The sequence below is a fragment of the Atractosteus spatula genome, chromosome 6 (assembly GCF_055471065.1).
Source record: "Atractosteus spatula isolate fAtrSpa1 chromosome 6, fAtrSpa1.hap1, whole genome shotgun sequence".
In the NCBI taxonomy this organism is placed as follows: domain Eukaryota; kingdom Metazoa; phylum Chordata; class Actinopteri; order Semionotiformes; family Lepisosteidae; genus Atractosteus; species Atractosteus spatula.
The window spans coordinates 7,344,678-7,364,862 of NC_142711.1; the positions used below are offsets into that span (position 1 = coordinate 7,344,678).

The window sequence follows — 20,185 nt, forward strand, 5'->3', positions numbered from 1 at the left end:
TTGTAAATCTTGAGATGTTATTCATTCCATACTGAGCACCAGAAGAAACATCACTCTTTATCCCTGTTAAGTCATTGTATTACATGGTCATAGTCCTAGTCTAGTTGACTGAAATGTCTGTTGGACGTAGTCACATTTTAGTCACTCTTTTAATTTAGTCGAGTCGACTGCGGTTTGACTACAATTACACCCGCTTTGGGTTGACTAAAACTGAATTAGTTTGTCAGATTTTTGTTATACAGTTTAATTAAGTTGTACCTTTAAGTATAAAGGTTTTAGTTTAATTTATATGTAGTCTTTGCAGTATTAAGGAATTAGAGTTTAGTCTTTTTTTTTAATTTACAATTAAGACTGTCCTAATTTGATTGCCTTTAAAGCTATAGAATTGTGTGGCGACTGTTCACTTACCAAACTTAGCAAGGGACAAGTGCATAAACAGAGTAGGGACCTTATCTATTAATCTAAGAATCAAATTTAAGAGCCATGAACTAGTTTACATTAAGACTTTGAGAAAAAGCATTAAACAAATCTTTTTAAAATGGAATTTGAATTTTGATTTTATTTCACTGTACTGAGTAGTGGAGTGTTTTCGTTAGTCTTCCGAAGTACAGTAGAAGGACCACGAGCTGCTTTCACTCTACCGTCTTCTGCAAAAATAAAAGGTTTTCTATTTAACGTGACTAGCTCTAATGTGAAAAACGGATGTTCAATGCAGAGTTGTGAGGGTGCTGTTGGTCCAGATGGTGTTTTAAAATTTTTTTTTTCATCTCATAATGTAGCCGTGTCCTGTTCTTTTGTCTTCAGTAACAGTTTTACAATCCCTTTTTTTGGTTTGCTTGTAGGGTATGAAGGTACTGCTAGACTCAAGATTTTTTTTCTTTTATTTGAAAGCATGGAATATTACAAGAAAGTATTTTTTGGGTCTTCATGACTTTTTTCTTTGTCATAGTGCTCTGCTTTTTTTAATCTAATTCGTGATATGGGGTGTAGAAAAGACGATCTGGAAATGAAGGACCGTTACAGAAAAGAGGGAAAGAAAATGGCACACCCCAATTCTAGCCCCGAGGCACTGTGCAGTCCACCTACAGTCGCAGCCCTGGGATTAAACCCATTACGGTGAACCTCATGTGATGAAATACATTTTTGCATGAGTTTTAGTCAAACAAGTTATTTTGTCTCATTTTAATTAAGACAAAAATGCAAAGCAATTTAATTTGTCCTCGTCTGTGTGGATTATTGTTCATGTGTTTCGTTATCGTTAACTAAAATGAAAACCGTTGTTGAACGTTTTTGTCATAAATATCGTCAACAAAATCAACATTGCTCTATATGCATGTGTGTTTGTAGAAAAATACAGGAAGGTTTCAACATTCTTGGATTCAGTCATTCACAAGCGAAGATTAGCCAGACAGAGTTGGGCCGTGACATGAAAAATTCATTTTGGGAGACTGGGCCGTGTGGCAAATTCCAAATCTTGTGCACTGACATTTCTGTCTTCGTGCTAATGAGCGAGCCTCATGCTACCCATCTGTCCATAGTCACCCAAGTCTTCTCATCCGACTGCTATTAAATAGGCAAGAGGTTCTTACTCTTGCTGTGCGATGCCCTGGGGTGCGCAGACAGGACAGGTACAGCAAGCCTGGCTTTATTGTGGGACTGGCTAGATGACTACATTAAGTAACATCGCTTGGCCCACCTTCGAGATTTATGTCTGGAAGATGGATTTTCTTCCAGAACAAGCCCGTTTCATCTGCATTGAAGACTTTTTTTCCAGTCTGGATCTTCTTCCCATTTACAAGCTTCTCTGGAAACTTTTCTGCAGCCATATGACCACAAGTTGACCCCGTCAACTTGCAAGTTCAAGGAGCTTGAGGATCGTGCCTCTTGAAATGACTTTTTTTTGTCTTTTATTTGTGACAAATGTGAAACAACATTTATTTTGAAGTGCTACATATGTTCAATACTATTTGTTTCCGTATTTATTTAACACCTTGTAGAAAAACAAAATAAGAGGTTATAAGCTGTGTGGTTATTTTTAAATGCCAACTTTTGCAAAGGGCTTTAAACCTGTAAACCTCAAGAATGTTAACTCTACTGTAAGTGCTGTGATATTTTGGATATTGATTAAATGTTTTCACTGTTTTGATTACTTGAAATTCATGACTGACTGTGATGCCCAGGCTGGGTAGCTTGTTCTGTGCTCCCGTAATCCTTAAAGAGAACTGCATATGTATTATGCAGTGTCAAATCCTGACAAATTCAGCAGACTGTTATCTGACTCTTTCAATGACCGGGATAAAATGTCTTTTTCCTGTTTGTTTTGCACAGCATAGTAAGTAGCAGAATTATTTAATCTCTTTTCATCTTTAAAGTGTGAAGGGGGATACCTTCTTTAATTAACAGTCTTTGCACAGATGACCTTTGGAAGTTCTGTATTGTAATGCTCTCTAATCATCACTACTGTGCCTGAAACGGCCAATACAGGTCACAGCACAAGTGAAAATTACAGTCACACTTATTTCAGAAGCATGACTTATAACCTTTTTTGAGATGTGTTTGCACATTTGAAGATGTGCTTCCAAAGGCAGTGTATTTCAGAAGCGGACATTCAGTAGTAGATGAATGGAAACTGAGACTTTGGTGCAGGTATTCAATATTTTATTGAGTGGCAGTAAGGCCTCAAATGACCAGTTCATTGTGAATGAGGGATGGATTGATTGTTTTTGAGAGATGGTCTTACCATGCCTAAAAATGTATACATTTTCTTATTTCATGCACTATATTGCAATTAAATTGTAAATTCAGTCCAATGTTTATTCAGTTTCTTGAGAGAGCATCTTTGGCATACCTTTTGTTCATGAGTTCCTGGTGACATGGCTAGACTTAATTTGAGCTCTGGGCATTTGGAGTAGTGTTCCTTAGCTGCTTACATTGATTCTGATAATAGGTAATATTAACCACTTTATTAAAAGTGTTGTATAGAACGTTCTAAATATTGACCAGGAGCATGATGTGGTATTTAATAATTCATTTATGAATTGTCTTTTTACATCCAAATGATTTATTTGTACATAACTAGAGAACCTGGAACCCATTCCTAATTATGCATGTGTAACTGGTGCCCTGTTCTTGTGTAATAGGTCTTTGTTGTGAGATCTGTGAAAATCGTGTTTGGATTAAGACATCAAAAAGGATATAGCAGGAAATATTAGTTCCAAGCCTGTAGCCTATAGTACATGAACTATTGAAGCCTCTGTGATGTGTCCAGAGAAATGTTCCATGCTGTTTTGTTTTTTATTGTCTGCATTACTGCAAAGTAGTAATAGATTTTTTTATGTCGTTAATTTTCTTTCACATTTTTTGTAAGAGAAAGAAAACAATACTAGGCCATGTCCTCATGAAAACGTGTGCAGATTTTTTTCAGATTTGTTCACTCAATCTAACATTTTTATCAAAGCTAGTAGACATGTTGGTGGAGTTGTCTTCTGAAGAAATAAACAGTAAAACGGGTTTGTTTGTTTTGGATATTCCTTTCTTGTCAGTGTTTACTGAGTAAGACGTATAAAAGAAATGTGAAGGTTTAGACTTGATGACCCTGAATTCTAGACCATTACCAGGCCTGTACTGTGTATACTTTCCAAAATGATTCAAGATCATTAAGGGTACATCCAGTTCAGGTGGAAATTGACCCTGAGTGCCTTTAAGCGTGGGGTTTAATAGGTTAATAATTCTCTAGTCCATGGATTTCAGGTTTCCTTGATCCTGACTAGGAATTAGCAGCTTTCCGAGTCTCAAGTTTCAGTGCTGCACGATCTACTTTTCACCTTTTAGGGAATCATGAGTTCTTACTGAAAACCGTAGTAATTTAATTTTTTTTCTACAGGTGGATTGTAGATATGGAAGGAGCCCCCGGTACACTCTATGAAGGAGAAAAATTTCAGCTGCTTTTCAAATTCAGTAGTCGATATCCCTTTGATTCACCTCAGGTAGGACTTACATTTTTTAAAAATGTTTTTAGAATGTTTTCTTAAAAAGTATTCTCAGGCAAGAGAGGTCAAGTCACATTAGTATTAGAAAGTGACTTAAGTATCGTTAGTGGTTAGTAAGGCACCATTGTTTTTAAATGTTGAGCAATATAAAATGCATACATTTGTAATTTTATGTTTAAGGTATCATAAAGTTCTCAATGGTACTTAATAAGGAAATGGCAGCATTGCTGGCTCTGTGTGGATTATTATGTCTCCTGAGCATGCTGAGGCAGCTGCAGTGGTATTGTCAGTGATGATGGTTCAGTATTTGCCATCCCTGGGGAAACTGATTCTTGGGGTTTAGTGCCTATTCATCAGTTACTGCTCACATTATTCAAGCAGTGCTTCTGATAGGTTAATCGTGATCTGCACCCATAGGTGTTGATGAGAAATTTTGCTCTTAGACAACATCACATAAACCTAATAATCAAACCTGAATTAATTAAATCAATTAATTAAACCACAGGGTGAAAAGGTTAGTATAAAGAGATCCTGATGCATACTTGAATTCCAAGCACTGTTTCAGAGCAAGAAGAAACACATTACTAATCACCAAAATCGCATTTCTTCTTTCAGTGTAATTCATTAGTTTTAAAGAACACAAATCCATAAGAACTTTTGGTTTTTTTCTGTTACATTTTATGGGGGGAAAAGAAGAACATCTTGCCAGAATGTGTGCAGGATTGAAGTATCAGTGAATATAATGTGTGTGTTCATGTGCCTATGCAGAAGTTTAGGAACAGCAGTGGTAATCCGAGGGACTGGGGTTGAGCATGGCTTTGTCCTAAAGTCTTCCCTGCAGTCGCTCAGCCTCTGATTCTGTTGCATCCCTGAGCAGTGAACTTTCGTCTCCAAAACCCTTTGACAGATGTTGATAAGGAGGTTGTCTTATCGGTGTCAAGGCCGCACCTCTTTGGAAGTATAACGCAGGAGAGGGAACGAGTGCTGTCTGATAACACCAGCTTTGGCTTGGACTTAATTGACATTTTTAGGAGGCCAGAATCTTTCCTCCGTCTGTCTGGGTTGTCTTGCAAATGACCCCATAGCAATGCAGAAACTTCACTTTACCCAAAGCCAGACGGAGACCATTTGAAAGTAAGACTGGTGTCGGTAATTGTACTGGGCAGCATAAAGGCCTATAACATTTTCTTTCCCTTTTAAAGTATATTTGAGCCTTTTGGTGAGTGACCCTTTATAAACCTTGAAAGGATTTGCAACGATCCCCCTCCCCCCCCACACACACACAAAATCTTAAAAATATTAAAATATTCTGAGTTTCCTCCTGTTTATATCCTATTTTGTTTGTGCCGTGTTGGCATTTTATTAGCTTTTAAAATTCACAAAACAGTCAAAATTGCATTTCGTACAAAAAGACATGGATACTCCCACCCTTGCATAGAAAAAGTAGTTCTGACTGTGTGAGCAGAATGCATATGACATATGGCTGCCCTCTGTATGATGGATAAACTTATCTGCGTCTTAAAGGCAACATTGTTAGAAGTTTTATTCTAGGAATTATTATAGATCTGGTTTCTTGCTTTACCTGTATGTAAAAGAGCTCTCCCCAAACCAAAGGGCTTGCTTCAGAAGTGAAGAGTACTCAGAGGATCACTTACTGATTTCTGTTCATGCCTGCTTATTTTTGTTTTGCATTACTATTGAATAACGTAAAACTATATAAAACACAGAAATACAGATCTAGTTCTCTGGGCACGCAGGTGGAAATAGGGGGGTTCTTATCCCAGGTAGGGCACTGCAGATGTACCCTCATACTGAAGGTGCTTGACTCTATCAAGCCCTGCTAAATAAATTAAGTTATTAATATCTAAAGCTTTCTTACAACTACTTGCTATTTGCTGTCTCCATATCCTATTACTTGCTCTCTCTTCCTTTTTAAATTCTTTTTGCGTTCCTAAAGTATGGGGAAACATGCAAATGAAAAAGTGAAATCTGTCTTGAAAATCTTTAGAGGCTGAAATGTCATCCTCCCGGTGTTACTTTTGTTTCCTTGTTACTAAGAAGGGGGGTCCTTGCTCTGTTAAACAAAGTATAACTATGAATTGTATATCATACCATCAGAAAACATCTCAAGCCGTTGGCCGAGAGTGGACCAAAAATATGATGAAAATGTTGCAGTGCCTGTCTGAGCTGTTTGGAAAAGTAGAGGGAATTTTTTTCATGGCGGTTGTATTTTCTTCTAGAATTTATCACTTAAACTCGCAACGTCATGGCATCCCGCCTTTACCTTTAGGACAGCTTGTTACTTTCTCTCTTTTTGACTTTTTGAGTTATATTCAGTGGTAGATGGATGGCACAGTGGCACTGCTGGGGCCCTGGGTTCAATTCCTGGGGTGCCATCTGCATGCAGTTTGGTCCAGTTTTCTCCCACAGTCTAAATACTGAAGGGAGTGTGTGCTTGTCTGTGCCCTGTGATGGACTGGCGACTGTCAGTGTACCCTGCCTTGTGCCTGTTGCTTTTCAGTATTAGATCAAGCTTTTAGAAAATGGAGAGATGGAGTTACATCTAGTTTTGGAACCTCCTTTGTAATTTCCTGGTAAAATTTAAGCAGAAAACCAGCTTCAAAGACTCATCACCGTCTCTCATAAGAAGTTCTTATTTTTTTGACTTATATAAGACATTTTCATTTTCTGTCCTGTGGAAAAAATATTTTTGTAATTACCTTTAAAGAAGAATTAATTTTCTCAAGCTGCCATGCAGAGCGGTTTTCCTCAAACGTCTGATGTCTCTTGTGTCCTCCTTGGGGTTTAAGTGTCAGCTGAAATGACAGGCGTGGGTATTCTTTCATTTCAGCATAAAACCAGCACTGCAGCTGTAGTGCAGTTTCTTGCCCTTGCTTCCTTTTTGGGGACATCAACTATATGGACTATTTGAGGTGCAGATTAGTATTTCTGACCGGTGATGTAAATGATCTTGGCTTGCAGCTTTGTGGAAAATGAAATAGTATCCATGTGCACAGTACCTGGTGCAAAAAAGCAATAGAGCACATTTCCAGTGGGTATGTAGTGAAGAATATAAGGTTTTAATCATCCTGAGCAATTCCAAAATAAGAAATAAGTAATAGGACTTTGAGAATATTGTGTGTGCTATTCAAGTGCCAACTTGACAGCAAAGAAATTGCTGGCTTTGAAAAGGAATCGTTTTCAGCCCGTTATTCACATGCTGTTGCCGATGACCTATATCAATTATCTAGATTCGCCAATCCTTTCTTCGTGGCGATTCCTGTACAGTACAGGACTGTACTGTAGAGCGTAAGAAGAGCCCAGCTGTGCTCCTCTGACCCACCCATCATGACAGTCATCTTTTTAGCAAGCTGCAGGTTCCAGAGTGGTGCGTCTTTCACTGGGCCTGGAGCTCTTGCGGTTTGTCGGAATACCGAGTCCTGACTGCGTCATCCCAATCCCGTCGCTAGTGGCACTCGATTGTGCCACCATTGCCCACCATTGCTTAGCAATTGACTGATGACATAACTTAGACTCATGCTTGTACTATCATGCTTTGGAATCTTGAACGGAGATGGGCACGAGAAGACATGATGTACTGTACTTCTCTAGAATTCTGAAAAGTGTTGGCAGTTCGCCTCGTCCTTTCCATGACCAGTGGGAAAGCAAGGGTAGAAGTGGAAAGTAATAGGAAATACATTTTGAGACCAAAAGTAGAAGTTGTACCTAAAAATGTTTTTTTTGGGGGGGAAACTACATAACCGTGCTTATGAAACTTGCTTGAGGGGGACTTTTCAATAATTACCTAGGTGCGATTCTTGAAACAAGTCGGCTATTGACAACCAAAAGAGGAAGTTGCGCTGAATAGTCTCCTCCTCTGATATGTTAGACTTCTTTTGTTCTCTCACAATCTACACACGTTGATTGAGCTTCAGTAACATCAACACAAGCCAGTGGTTGATAGATGTGAAAGTGGTCTGGGGGCTACTGTATGTAGTTCGTTTCAGATTGAGCTGATCCAGCAATGCTATTTGTATAGGTTATAATTCAACACCTCCTTTTGAAAACTGAGCGCTAGCCCCTTAACTGGTCTTACTGCTTTTTTTGTAAAGCAATTTGTAAATGCTTTTTTTTCTTTCAACAACCTACCCGTTTTGTGGCATTTATGTCTGTTATGTTCCATTTCTTTCCTGCCTGCTAAAATCCTTGTTGGGGAAAAAATGAAAGAGGTACAGTGTACACAGAGAAAATCGGGAGGTGCAAGTTCCTGGAAATAAAGCCTTAGATAAAAAAAGAAACTTGCATTCTCAATAACACACCAAATACATGGCTGGTGTCCTACACATTAAAATATTTCTTTTGAATTGTAGTGGTGGGAAGTGAATTGTTTCTCAAGATAGTGGTAAGGTTCTGTGTTCCTGTGCACGCTTTAGTGGACATCAAGATGATCCAGCATTGTCCAATAACAATAACCGTTTGTCTCTCTGATGGGTCACAGTGATCACGATGTAGAGCACAGCAGATGTCTTATTTTCTGAAATGGCTTTTCAAAGGCAGAAGGTGCTCTTCATTACCTGAAGAATTATAGGAGTTTGGGAAAAGCTGTCCAGCCAGGTTGTTGAGACCGATGCCCTGGCTTCTTTCAGAAAAAGGCTGGATGAGATCCTTGCATCAATTAACTACCAGTTATAAGCTAGATGGGACAAATGGTGTCCTCTCATTTGTTCCACTGGCATAAGGTATCGGATGTACGTGTTGTTTTGGGTGGAAAGTGTATGAACAATGGGGGACTGAAGACAAGACAGCATTGCTTTGTTTTGTGTAACAGGTTTCAGCCATTGACCAGTGAAACCTGTCTGTCCTCCTTTTCGCTGCTAGAGATTTACCTACAGTAGCATATTTCGTTTTTGTTGTCTGTTGCATCCTGGGTACTACTTGTTCCTAGGCAGCAGAATGTTTAAAGCCTTCTGCCAAACAGAATATTTTGCACCTCCTCATAAAATTCATCTTACTGCCCTTTGTCTTGTATAATTTGTTGCTTATTCAGTTATAGAACAGTATAGCTTGTTTTGATATTTTCAAAGCGATTTGCGGTTATGGCATTATCAATTTTTACTTAGGCATAAAAAACATTTTTATGTTAAGGCAGTTGGGCTCTGGATCTGATCCATCATTCATCATGGTCATTGCACTATGAAGTGTTGAAATTATACTTCAAATTGTGGAGTTGTCTAAGTTGAGTAACTCTGGTAGTAAAGAAGATTATAGTACTACATGCCAGAAGCTCAGAAGGAGAGAATAACATTGGGTGCATCCAATGTTAAAAAAGAATGAAGCATCTGGCTACTGATGCAGGAGCTAAATCTGGATTTTGAGACTTATTTTGTAACATCACAAATTGAATCGGACAGTTTCATTCCTAGGCATTATACTCTGAGTACTGTTTTTTTTACATGTATAGCCAGCAGCTGTATCACCCTGCAACTCACAGCTGGGAGCCTACTGAAGCTCAGCAGGATTGAGCCTCGTCAGTACCTGGATAGGAGACCTCCTGGGAAAAACTAAGGTTGCTGTTGGAAGAGGTGTTAGTGGGGCCAGAAGGGGGCGCTCACCCTGCGGTCCATGTGGGTCCTAATGCCTCAGTATAGTGATGGGGACGCTATACTGTAAAAAGGTGCCGTCCTTCGGATGAGACGTAAAACCGAGGTCCTGACTCTGTGGTCATTAAAATTCCCAGGGCGTTTCTCAAAAAGAGTAGGGGTGTAACCCTGGTGTCCTGGGCAGATTTCCCATTGGCCCTTAGCAGTCATGGTCTCCTAATAATCCTCATCTATGAACTGGCTTCATCACTCTGTTCTCCTCCCCACTGAGAGCTGGTGTGTGGTAAGTGTTCTGGTGCACTGTGGCTGCTGTTGCATCATCCAGGTAGGACTGCACACTGGTGGTGGTGGAGGGGATCCCCATTACCTTTCAAGCACTTTGAGTGGAATGTCCAGAAAAGCGCTATATAAGTCTAAGCAATTATTATATATCCGAGGTGTTTCTGTTATACCATGTAGTCAGTAAGGTTGCTTTCCCCTATTTTAAAGTTGCAATTCCCTGATATTATTTTGGTGCCTTTAGAGTAATTGAACACCGGTGAGCCTGCATGAGCTAAATCGTGTTATTATGCATATATTTGGATCAATCCACCAGCTTCTCCTGGACCTTCAGGTGCTGGTGCCTTAAAGACACATGGGACGCACTGGTCCTCCAGGACCGCAGTCGGGCAACCTTGCTTTAAAAGTCCTCCTGTGATCTGTACCTGGCCAGTTCAGCTGCAGAGGTGTCACTAGCCTACTGTGACTGGGATTCCCCAGGTGGTGCGCACAGTTGGCTGTGCACCTTTAGGGTGGGCTTGAGATTTGTCAGGCAGGCCTCTCTTGGTTTTCCTACTGTATATCCTGCCAGTTGTCTGCAGGTGTCTAGGGTCATCCCTGGGAGGCTGATCCAGAGATGACTACTCCAGAGACACTGTGGAGCTCGTGGTAGATCAAGTGACAGTTGGCTCTGCAGGTAGACATGTTGTAGAAGATTTTATATCCTTCTTCTTCTCTCTCAAGTGCTATAGAAATAGCATTTTAACAAAACTAAGCATTTACATCCCTGGGCATTTTTCAAAGAGCATAGGGGTGTTACCTCAAAATTTCCTCCTGGCCTTTACCAGCCATGGCCTCCTCTAATAACCCCCATCTCTTATCTGGCTTCATCACTTGGTGTGTGTGGGGAGAGTATTGGTGCACTTTGGGTGCCAGTGCATCATCCAGGTGGGGACTATGCATTGGTGGTGAAAGGGAGTCCTTCATTACAGTCAATTTCCTGTAAACTTCTTTGTGTGGAGTTTCCTTAAAGGTGCTATATAGGTGTAAGGGTTATTATTATATTATGTATGCTTATCCAGCATGATTTACAGTGGATGCCAAGGTTTACATTAAGCGAAGTTACTTTAGTATTAATAGATAAGACGATATTACAATTACAATAAAATTAAATTCTTAAAACTACAATAAGGCAAACTGAATAATATTGAAAGTGCAATGTAAGTGCTGCTCAAAAATAGAATAAAAAGGTAAAAACTAAATTTTGAGGCATATACGTGAAGAAATGGATACAAAGTGGTTTATGAGTTACAGAACAATGTAGCAGAGAACTGAGAGGTCTTGGTTGTAGCCTGAACTGCTGAGTTCTGAGGAAGTGTGTGCCTAAATGTGCAAAGGATTGAAATAAGTTATACTTTTTACTTTCTAACTTAAAAATACAATACTAAGTTTGTCCCTTTTATTGTCAATCCTGCACAGTTCCATGCATTTATTTGTGTGTGATTTTGTAATATTCATACCCCGGTTCCACGGGTAGCTTATACAGCATTCCTGTCCTGTCTTGTTCTCGGTCATATAACTGTGCTCGGATACAGACATTAATATATTTTCCAAAGGTAGATGCCACATGACCAGACAAGTCGATGTCTTGATTGGTGTCCTGTCTAATTCTCAATGCACATGGAATCTCATCAGAATTAACTTCTTTTGGTATAAGTAATGCAGACCTGTTTTCTGACACTTGGGGACTCTATGCTTAACAGGAAGTGGGCATACTGTAATTGCTAAATAAGTTGTCACATGACAACTGTCCATATCAAACATTGGATACAAATCACTTCCAGGCAATTAGTCATTGTTTTAGTCCATGGCTGTGGAGCCTTCTTCTCTTTTCAGTGTGAAATAAACCTATTACTTGTTCCTTTGCAGCCTACGCATGCTGATGCAGCCACCCACCTGAACTTGTTTTTTAATAGACTGGAATGGGCTTGAATCATAATCATAACGATCGTTTTTGCTATAGCCATTAATTTAAAAAAAACGAAGAGTAGTTTGTTAATATTGCTTAAGATTCAAAGGCACTACAGGTGATACAATGGTAAAACGATGTTGGAATTATACTACTAAACATGCATGCTTCAATTTGACACGTTCCATGTGTAGATTATGTAAAGTTAAAGTTTTGTTTGGGTTTGCACCCTTTAAGATTCAAAGCTGTGCAATTGTAGACTTCTCTGTTAGGTGTATAATACCCCTCAAATTCTGTGAATCCCTGTCCTGCTGCCAGGCACGTATTCCATTCTCTTCTCCTAATCCCATGGCTTTATGTATCCAGGAGTATTAAGATGTTTAGTACACACCTTATTTTCTGTTTTTTAGGCTAAAAATGTAATGAATCCAGCCGAGTGCTATACAAGTTCATCTTTCAGTTGTACATCATGATCGTACAATACCCTGTGTGATGTTGGATTTTTTTTTCAGGTAATGTTCACTGGTGAAAATATACCTGTTCATCCTCACGTTTACAGCAATGGACACATCTGTCTATCCATTTTAACAGAAGATTGGTCTCCAGCTCTCTCAGTACAATCAGTCTGTCTTAGCATTATCAGCATGCTTTCCAGTTGTAAAGAAAAGGTAAGAGACTTAACAACTTTAAGTTCTTCTTTTCTTACATGCATTTACAATCTTTAACATTCAAGCCTTGTACTTGTGATTTAAAGTTGCAATTTGCAACTCATTGTATTTGTAAGAACCTGCTGGATGGTTGGTGACGTTTTCTAAAAGGCTTTCTTTTTTTTGTAAATCTGAGACAATAGCAGGCAAACACCAGGGGAGGGAGGTGTTTTTTGGACAACAATGATTCTAATGATGGTCAGCTCTATCAAATCTAAACGGTTTAGGTATTTTAAATGTAACTGTAAATGTATCGACCAGTTTTGAAAATGGAGGTGCAGAAGCAGTTCATGTCCTGACTGTGTCCTGTCTGCTGCTGACAAGCCAAATTAATAGCTGATGGCTTTAGTGTAGCTGTGAGTGCAGAGCTGCACGTGCATTAGTCAGGATATATGAGATCAGACAAGTGTGAACGCCTTTATCGTGGTACCAAGCTATCTCAAAATCATTCGAAAAGAGGCTCTTCAATGTTAACATGTTCTTCTTCATCTTATTAGTAATGTCATCAATTTGCCCCAATTTAAGGATGCTAGTTTGTATTCTGAAATATCTCTGATTCCTAAGGATGATCTTCAAAAGTTCCATCTATTTAAACTACATTTTCAGACTGATGTTTGTTATTATCAGAAAAGAAGAACTCTTCCTTTATGTGAAGTGTTTTAAGGAGTTCCCGAGCTGTGAAAGTCTGTTCTATTATTACGAAAACCTTTTCTGTCTTCTTGGAACATCAAGCACACAGAAAGGTTTAGTCCTGTAGTTCAGCAGCATGGAGAAGTGTGCCCTCTGGTGATCACAGAGAGCAAATCATAAATGTGTTTTAAAATAGTAGTGAAAATCAACCAGTTGTAAGCTCTGGAAAAGTGCTTATTCGTATAAATAAAAAAATATGTATTGTTCTAAACCACATTAGTTTTTTCTAATAGAATATGAAAAATAAAATGAAGTAATCTTCCATGATAAAGTACCTACATGAGTGAAGAGCATTCTCTGTTTCTTCATAAAAAAATCTGTTGCTGATGCTGATCTAATTTTAGTTGTCTAGATTTACCGTTCTTCTAGCTGATGAATGATTAATATTTTTCATTTTTACTTTCTCCCAACAGAGGCGGCCTCCCGATAATTCATTTTATGTAAGAACATGTAATAAGAATCCAAAGAAAACAAAATGGTGGTATCATGGTGAGTTCTTCCATAACATTTTGCATAGGAGAACTGAGAACATGAACACCAGTATGTTCCTTTAGCCCATTTGGTAGTTAGTATCTAATTTGTCATGGGATCTTATCCATTAATTTCTTGAAAGAAGCCAGGGTAAGAAGCTGTGTGTCTTGTTCCATCCTCCTTCAACCTTTTACGTAAAGTGACCCCTGTTCTCAATTTTAATCCGGTTTCATATGTTGGTGTTCTTGGAACAGGAACTAAAATGCACTGCAGACACAACACCTTTTGGATTACTTATTTTCAGGCTCACATTTGTTGTCCTCCAGAAAACTCACTGATTTTTAGAACCTAGATCTCACTTGGGTTTATGCTTGTATATTTTCCTACTGGAACGTGTTAGAAAAGTGGCAGTGAGATTAGGAAGCGATGCAACTTTTCTTTTTGCATTTTTATGTCATTACCGTTAACATGTATGTATTTTTACTTCTTTTAACAGATGATACATGCTAATGTTCAACTTTATAATATTCCTAGAAGAAAGAAGTCCTACTGAGTACATAAGCACTTTGATCATTCAGTCTTTGAACTTTAACTTGTTGACTGGAACAATGGACACCATGCGCTGAAGACTTCCACTGACTGCATTTCTACAAGTGGGCAGTTGGATGCATGTTGATAGCTGGTTTTAAAAATAAAAGAAAGAAATGCACCCAACATGGATTCCTTTGGTATGATGTAGATATGCAGAAATTAAGGAAATTTTTGTAGTGACATTATTTCCTATTTTAAATTTTTTATGTTCTCTTCCTTTTTTGAAGCTTTTTTCAGGTCCTTATGTATTGTGCAATAACAAGGATTAATGCATGTTGGGGCCTTCAAAGACAGATTAAACCCAAATCACATATTTCAGCTGTGGGACCTCAGCGTCTTAACCCCAAGGAAAATGTGCTTCATCTTTTATACTTAAATTATATGCACTGTGGAAAAAATACAGCTTAGTGTTACATTAAACATCTAGTTCTAGTTAAACTACTCACTACATTTTCTATTCAGGTAATAGGTGTTATTTTATTATATTCTCGACACAGATGAATCATGAAAAATAATACTTCTTAACTGGTTTTATAGATAACAAAATCCAAATACTGTCCCCTATTACAAGTGACTCTTTTGACATTTTTCTAAAGTTAAAATGCTGACGGGATAGGATACCACAGCTAAGAATGAGGAACTTTGCTTTATTGTAAACTAAGATACTTTTGTGTAATTCTTTACACACTGTTCACTAGAGATCTGTCGGCCCTACTTTTTCAGAGCAGGTCAGCACCACCTTCGTTGTTTTGAATGTGTGAAAAACTATTTTGTGTTTCATTTTTATTTGTTTATATTCTGTTGTAAGATTGTCATGCTTTAATCTTCTTAAAATGTATCCGTTTTGAAAAGCTTTTTTTGTAACTTATTTTTCTTTGCTAGTCAACATCACCCTGAATTTTAATTATGGAAAATCAGTTTAGAACAAATACATTTTGAAGGATGCTAAATGTTTTGAAAAATATGTGTGGATGTCTTATTTATCTCACATGAGCTCCTCTCTGCTAGAGATTTGATAAGAAGGTTAGGGATGTCTATGAGCAATACTAAAATATATGCTCTTTGCCCCCAGGTTATAAGACTAGAGTGAATTGACTCATCTAGTCATCTTTATCTGGCTCAGGTACTTTTTCCACTTAAGAACATTAAACATAGCATTTGCACCAAGAAGACTGTTAACATTGCTAAAAATACTTCACATGTCCGAGGAACCTGTTGTAAATTTCTCTTTTTGATGTTAAATAATGAAAAATGCCTAATTCTGCAATGGATGCAAGGTAGAAGGCATTTTCTTTAATGAAAAAAAAAAACATTTGAAAACTGTAAATAGATTTCTCTTCCGTCGGTACTCTGGATTATTTAAGTTGTGGATGAGTACAACATTTGCAGTCCATAACGGAATGTTTTTTTAGGCTGCTTGTTGTGTTAACTATTGAAAATGCCTTTTGCCATCTGCACTTTTTGCTAAACTTGGCTTGTATAGTCAAATGTGCTGAAAAGGCTAAAACGTGAATGGCCACAGGAATAGGTCAAATTTTTTAGACCTGTGGCACTGCTCTTTCTCAATAGCATCAGAGTGGGTAGCACCTGTGTTGGGATCTTGAAGTTTAACTCCATATCTGTGTCATACTACAGTAGGCGTGCAAATGCTACCACAACATATGAATAAACGCTGCTCGTGAAGAAACCACTCCTCACATGTGCCGCCTCACACCTCTTCCAAAAGGTCTTTGTAAAGGGAACTTCTCTTCTTCTCAGTGGGCTCTCATGTGCTTTCATTTTTGGCCCTTTTGTTGATGGTGGTTTCCGACCATTGTTAAAATGATTAGATCTACAATTCTCCTGAAACAAAATAGGAATAAAATCATTTCAGTTGGTGTAAACTGCAGAGAATAGGAATCCCATAAAATGGAAAGGATTTCAAAATAGTTTGGCAGTAAGAGTTTGGCATTCAAGCTGACCTCCCTATTGGCTTTTTGTAAAAGATTTGTCCCAAGCAGGTTTAGATTTTGCTGCAACCTGCAAATTATCAAGCTATGGTTTCATGGAAAAAAACATTTTCCTAAACTACTTGCACTCTACCTGTTCTATACATGGGCCCTGCTTCTAGGTGTTTTTATAATGCTAAAGTGAAGTTACCTTTGTAAGCATTGCTGCCCACTGATACTATTGAGAAGCATAATAAGTACACCAAAGTCAAAATAGGATCCTGAAAGAATGTAAGAATGAGGGCGAATTCTATTAGTGCTGGGAAGAATGTTCTGATTTTTGTTTTAGATAAGTGAAATTGTTTGGAAAGAAATGATAACAGGTGTAAGAAGGGGTTGGGGGGGAATTCAAGGTTTAAAAAGTTCTCGTTTTTTTTTTTACTGGGAGGGAGGGGATGTTTTTCTTTAGTTGTTGCAAAACGCTTGGCTTCTGGTTTTGTTCGATAAATTAAGATGAGGGTAATGTAAAATCGAAAACTCTTGTAGTAATGTAAAGCTACATGTGAGCTGTGCCTGTTAATAATAAAGCACTGCTTCACTGCTCTGTAAAGCAGTGACACCTTACTCTGCTGGCAGGCATTGTGTGAGCTGACTTTTCTTTGTAGGATCTAACAGGATTATTCTTGAATGTGGGAATGAGCAGGCAACCAGGCAGGTTAAAGATGTCCTGCACTCCACTTTATTTACACCACTTAACATTTGTAAGGTTTACTGACTTTGTAAATTCAATCTGAATGTAATTGGTGTGATTCATCTTTTGCCTGTCTATTCTTTGTACTACATTTGAGATACTTCCTTTTACTATAAACGTTCAAATCAAGGCTAGACATTGGCAAAGGAGTTTCATTTATATTAAAAACCACATTTGGAAAGGTGTGTGTGTTAATTGAGTGGGTGGGTATCAGTATTATATTTTCCCCTTTGTATGTTGTGGTGTTAGAAAGAAAAAGGTGTAGGTTTTGTTAATGTCCCTTTCCATGCACTACAGTGTCTGTTTGCAGGACAATATCAGCTTTAATGGTGAAAATGAAGTTCAGTACTTTATTCATAATGCAATTGAAAGCTTATCTTATTTCCTAAAATATCGTGTTTTCAATATACAGTTGTATGCAAATATTTGGGCACCCCTGGCCAAATTACATGTTTTGTTGATTTTGAAGTGAAAAGAAGTTAACAAAACCTCTGCAGCGAACAATCTTAAACTTGACATATTTCTGCAAATCTTAATGCACAACTATTATTTGCTGAATTTAACAGACTGGGGGAAAAAAAGGGGTAAATGTGGCATGCGCAAAAGTTTGAGCACCCTTTCAGTCAGTACTTAGTAACACCCCCTGTGGCAGAAATCACAGCCTCCAAACGTTTATTGCAGCCAGCCGTCAGTCTTTCTATTCTTGCTTTAGCAATTTTTTTCCCCACTCTTCCTTGCAGAACGTTTCTAGTTCAGAAATATTCTTAGGTCGTCTTGCGTGCACTGCATGTTTGAGATCTACCCACGGATTTTCAATAATATTCAAGTCTGGGGACTGTGAAGGCCATTCCAAAACCTTAATCTTTCGGGTTTTTTTCTCCAAACGAACCTTTGGTGATTGTAGCCAGAGTTCAATTTTTACTTCAGCAGACCACAGCACTTGGCTCCAGAACGCCTCTGGCTTATCTAAGTGTTGCATTGCATACTTCAGACATTGACTTTCTCTGATGAGATCGCAGTAAGGTTTTCTTCTGATGACTCTTCCATGCAGATCATGTTTGTGCAAGCAACTCTGCACAGTGGACCGGTGAACCACTACTCCCGTGCCAGCTAAACCTTCCTGCAGGTCCTTTGCAGTGATATGGGGGTTTTGCTTTGCATTCCTGACATGTCTACGTGCAGTTCTATCGGAGACTTTTCTTGGTTTTCCAGATCTTGTCTTGACTTCCCCTTAACTTCCATTTCTTAGTGACATTTCGGACAGTGGAAATTGCAAGCAGGAAGCGTTTAGATGTTTCTTTATAGTCTTCCCCTGCTTTGGAAGAGTCAATTATCTTTATTTTCTATCCTCAGCCAGCTGCTTAGAGTAAGCACAACACCCTGAGAGGTTCAAAGAATCAGAATTTATTAAGCTTTTGAATTTTCATCACCTGACTTGGATTAAGGCCTAAAAAAAATGACACTAGTGGATCAACTGTAAGGGGTCCAAACTTTTGCACGTCACATTTACCGTTTTATTTTCTTCAATCTGTTAAATTCAGCAAATAGTAACTGCGTTGAAATTTGCAGAAATATGTCAAGTTTAAGTTTATTTGCTGCAGAGGTTGTGTTAACTTCTTTTCACGTAGAAAATCAGCAAAATAAGCAATTTGGCCAGGGGTGCCCAAACTTTTGCATACAACTGTATATACTGTACTGATTTCTGCTTGGCTTGGTTTATGGGTGGCTCCACATCCATATCCTGAACTGCATGTGTTGTAGATCTGTAACTTCTAGATCATTTTTTAGTTCTACACTAAACTGCATGTGTTCTAGATCTCTGCATTGTGCCCCAAGGATTCCTAAGGGCTTCACTAGAACATCGAGTCAAACTGCTCCTTGGATATTGAAAGGTAACCACGTTCTGTGGGGTTTTGGAATTCTGAATTCTGATCCCATTTTGACAGAGCAATCATCATTGTAAGTAAATAACATCTGAGCAATGTTACAAACTGAAGAGGCCACTCTCTAGCATTATTTCCTTTTAGATCACACAGTTCCCCTTCAGTAGATTTTAAACTACTTAATGGAAACTAAAGCTTCAGTTATTATGATTTGGGAAATCAGCTCAACACAGTCATCACACTATATACAGTATGTTCATGATGCATATATGTGGTGATACTGTATAAATGATGAATGTGAATAGAGACCATATCCTAAAAATACTTGAATTCTTGCCCTAAAAATATTGAGAGCACTAGGCTCACTTTAAGTTATCTATTGAACTACAATTTGTGACAGAATACTTGAGTACAGTCAGTGGTGACTGGTGGTCTATAGACATTTGCTGTTGATTGAGGTTTCATGAATGTTAGTGTTTATTGAGAAAATGTGCTGTATAATGAAAGGGAAGGGAAGGAGCTAGTTATGAGTTTAAAGAGGCCATAATTTTTCAGTTGCAGAACAATAATCTGCTGTTCCCTGTGAAAACAGGACTTATGACTTGCTTTTGAATGAAGGTTATGTAAAGGAATCAACCTTTGTTTATTATGCAACAATTTTTATATGCGTTATGTAACAATAGAAAAATCATTTTTTATATCCAAGAAGTGGTTTAATATTTTTAATATGCATTTGTAGGTTCATTTTCGGCTGTTAATCTTATGTATTAAAATGTGAAAGCAGGTGTCGTATTGACATCGTTTTCATATTGTTTTTAGTTGAATCTTAAGAGAACAATAGGTGGTGGTGGTGATTATGCTTTCTAGACCAGGAAGCTGGAATGTGTATCTTTTAAGAACAAAACTTGTGCTGGAAGTGAAAATACAAAAATGCTTTCCATCATACTGTTCAAAAAGGAGTTTACCATAAGGACAGATGCTTAGCAATCACCACTGCGCACCTACTCTTGTTAGGTTAGAGATCTCCTCCAGGGTAGGGACTGATTATACAGTGGTGTAGGAGGGTGTAAGTTGTTTTAAAACTTAGACAGAAACAGATCACACACAACTTTACTGAAAGGCTATTTTTACCCTCACAGTTATGCCAAGCCTTGTGTGTAACTATTTCAGACCCTATTTTTGTGCAACAACACGATGTATATGCCCACTTCCTTACTCAAGTATTTGTTGTTCTGTGTTCACTCATTAGTTGTAATTAAATCATAAGGTGACGTAATTTTCTGTCTGATTTGCTGTGCAAGGGATCGGATAGTTTTACTTTGACTAGTTGTTTCAGACTTCAAATTTT

General features: G+C 38.2%; 1 protein-coding gene across 2 annotated transcripts in view; it reads left to right on the forward strand.

Annotated features, from left to right (window-relative positions):
* Positions 1-16,838, forward strand: part of ube2wb (ubiquitin conjugating enzyme E2 Wb) — a 37,398-nt gene extending 20,560 nt beyond the window's left edge. For both annotated transcript variants that reach the window (XM_088919245.1, XM_088919246.1), the window contains exons 3-6: positions 3,884-3,986; positions 12,329-12,484; positions 13,627-13,702; positions 14,181-16,838. In XM_088919245.1, coding sequence (XP_088775371.1) covers positions 3,884-3,986; positions 12,329-12,484; positions 13,627-13,702; positions 14,181-14,194 — 349 coding nt within the window. In that variant the 3' untranslated portion in view covers positions 14,195-16,838. The remainder of the gene's footprint in view (positions 1-3,883; positions 3,987-12,328; positions 12,485-13,626; positions 13,703-14,180) is intronic.
* The last annotated feature ends 3,347 nt before the right edge of the window (positions 16,839-20,185 follow it).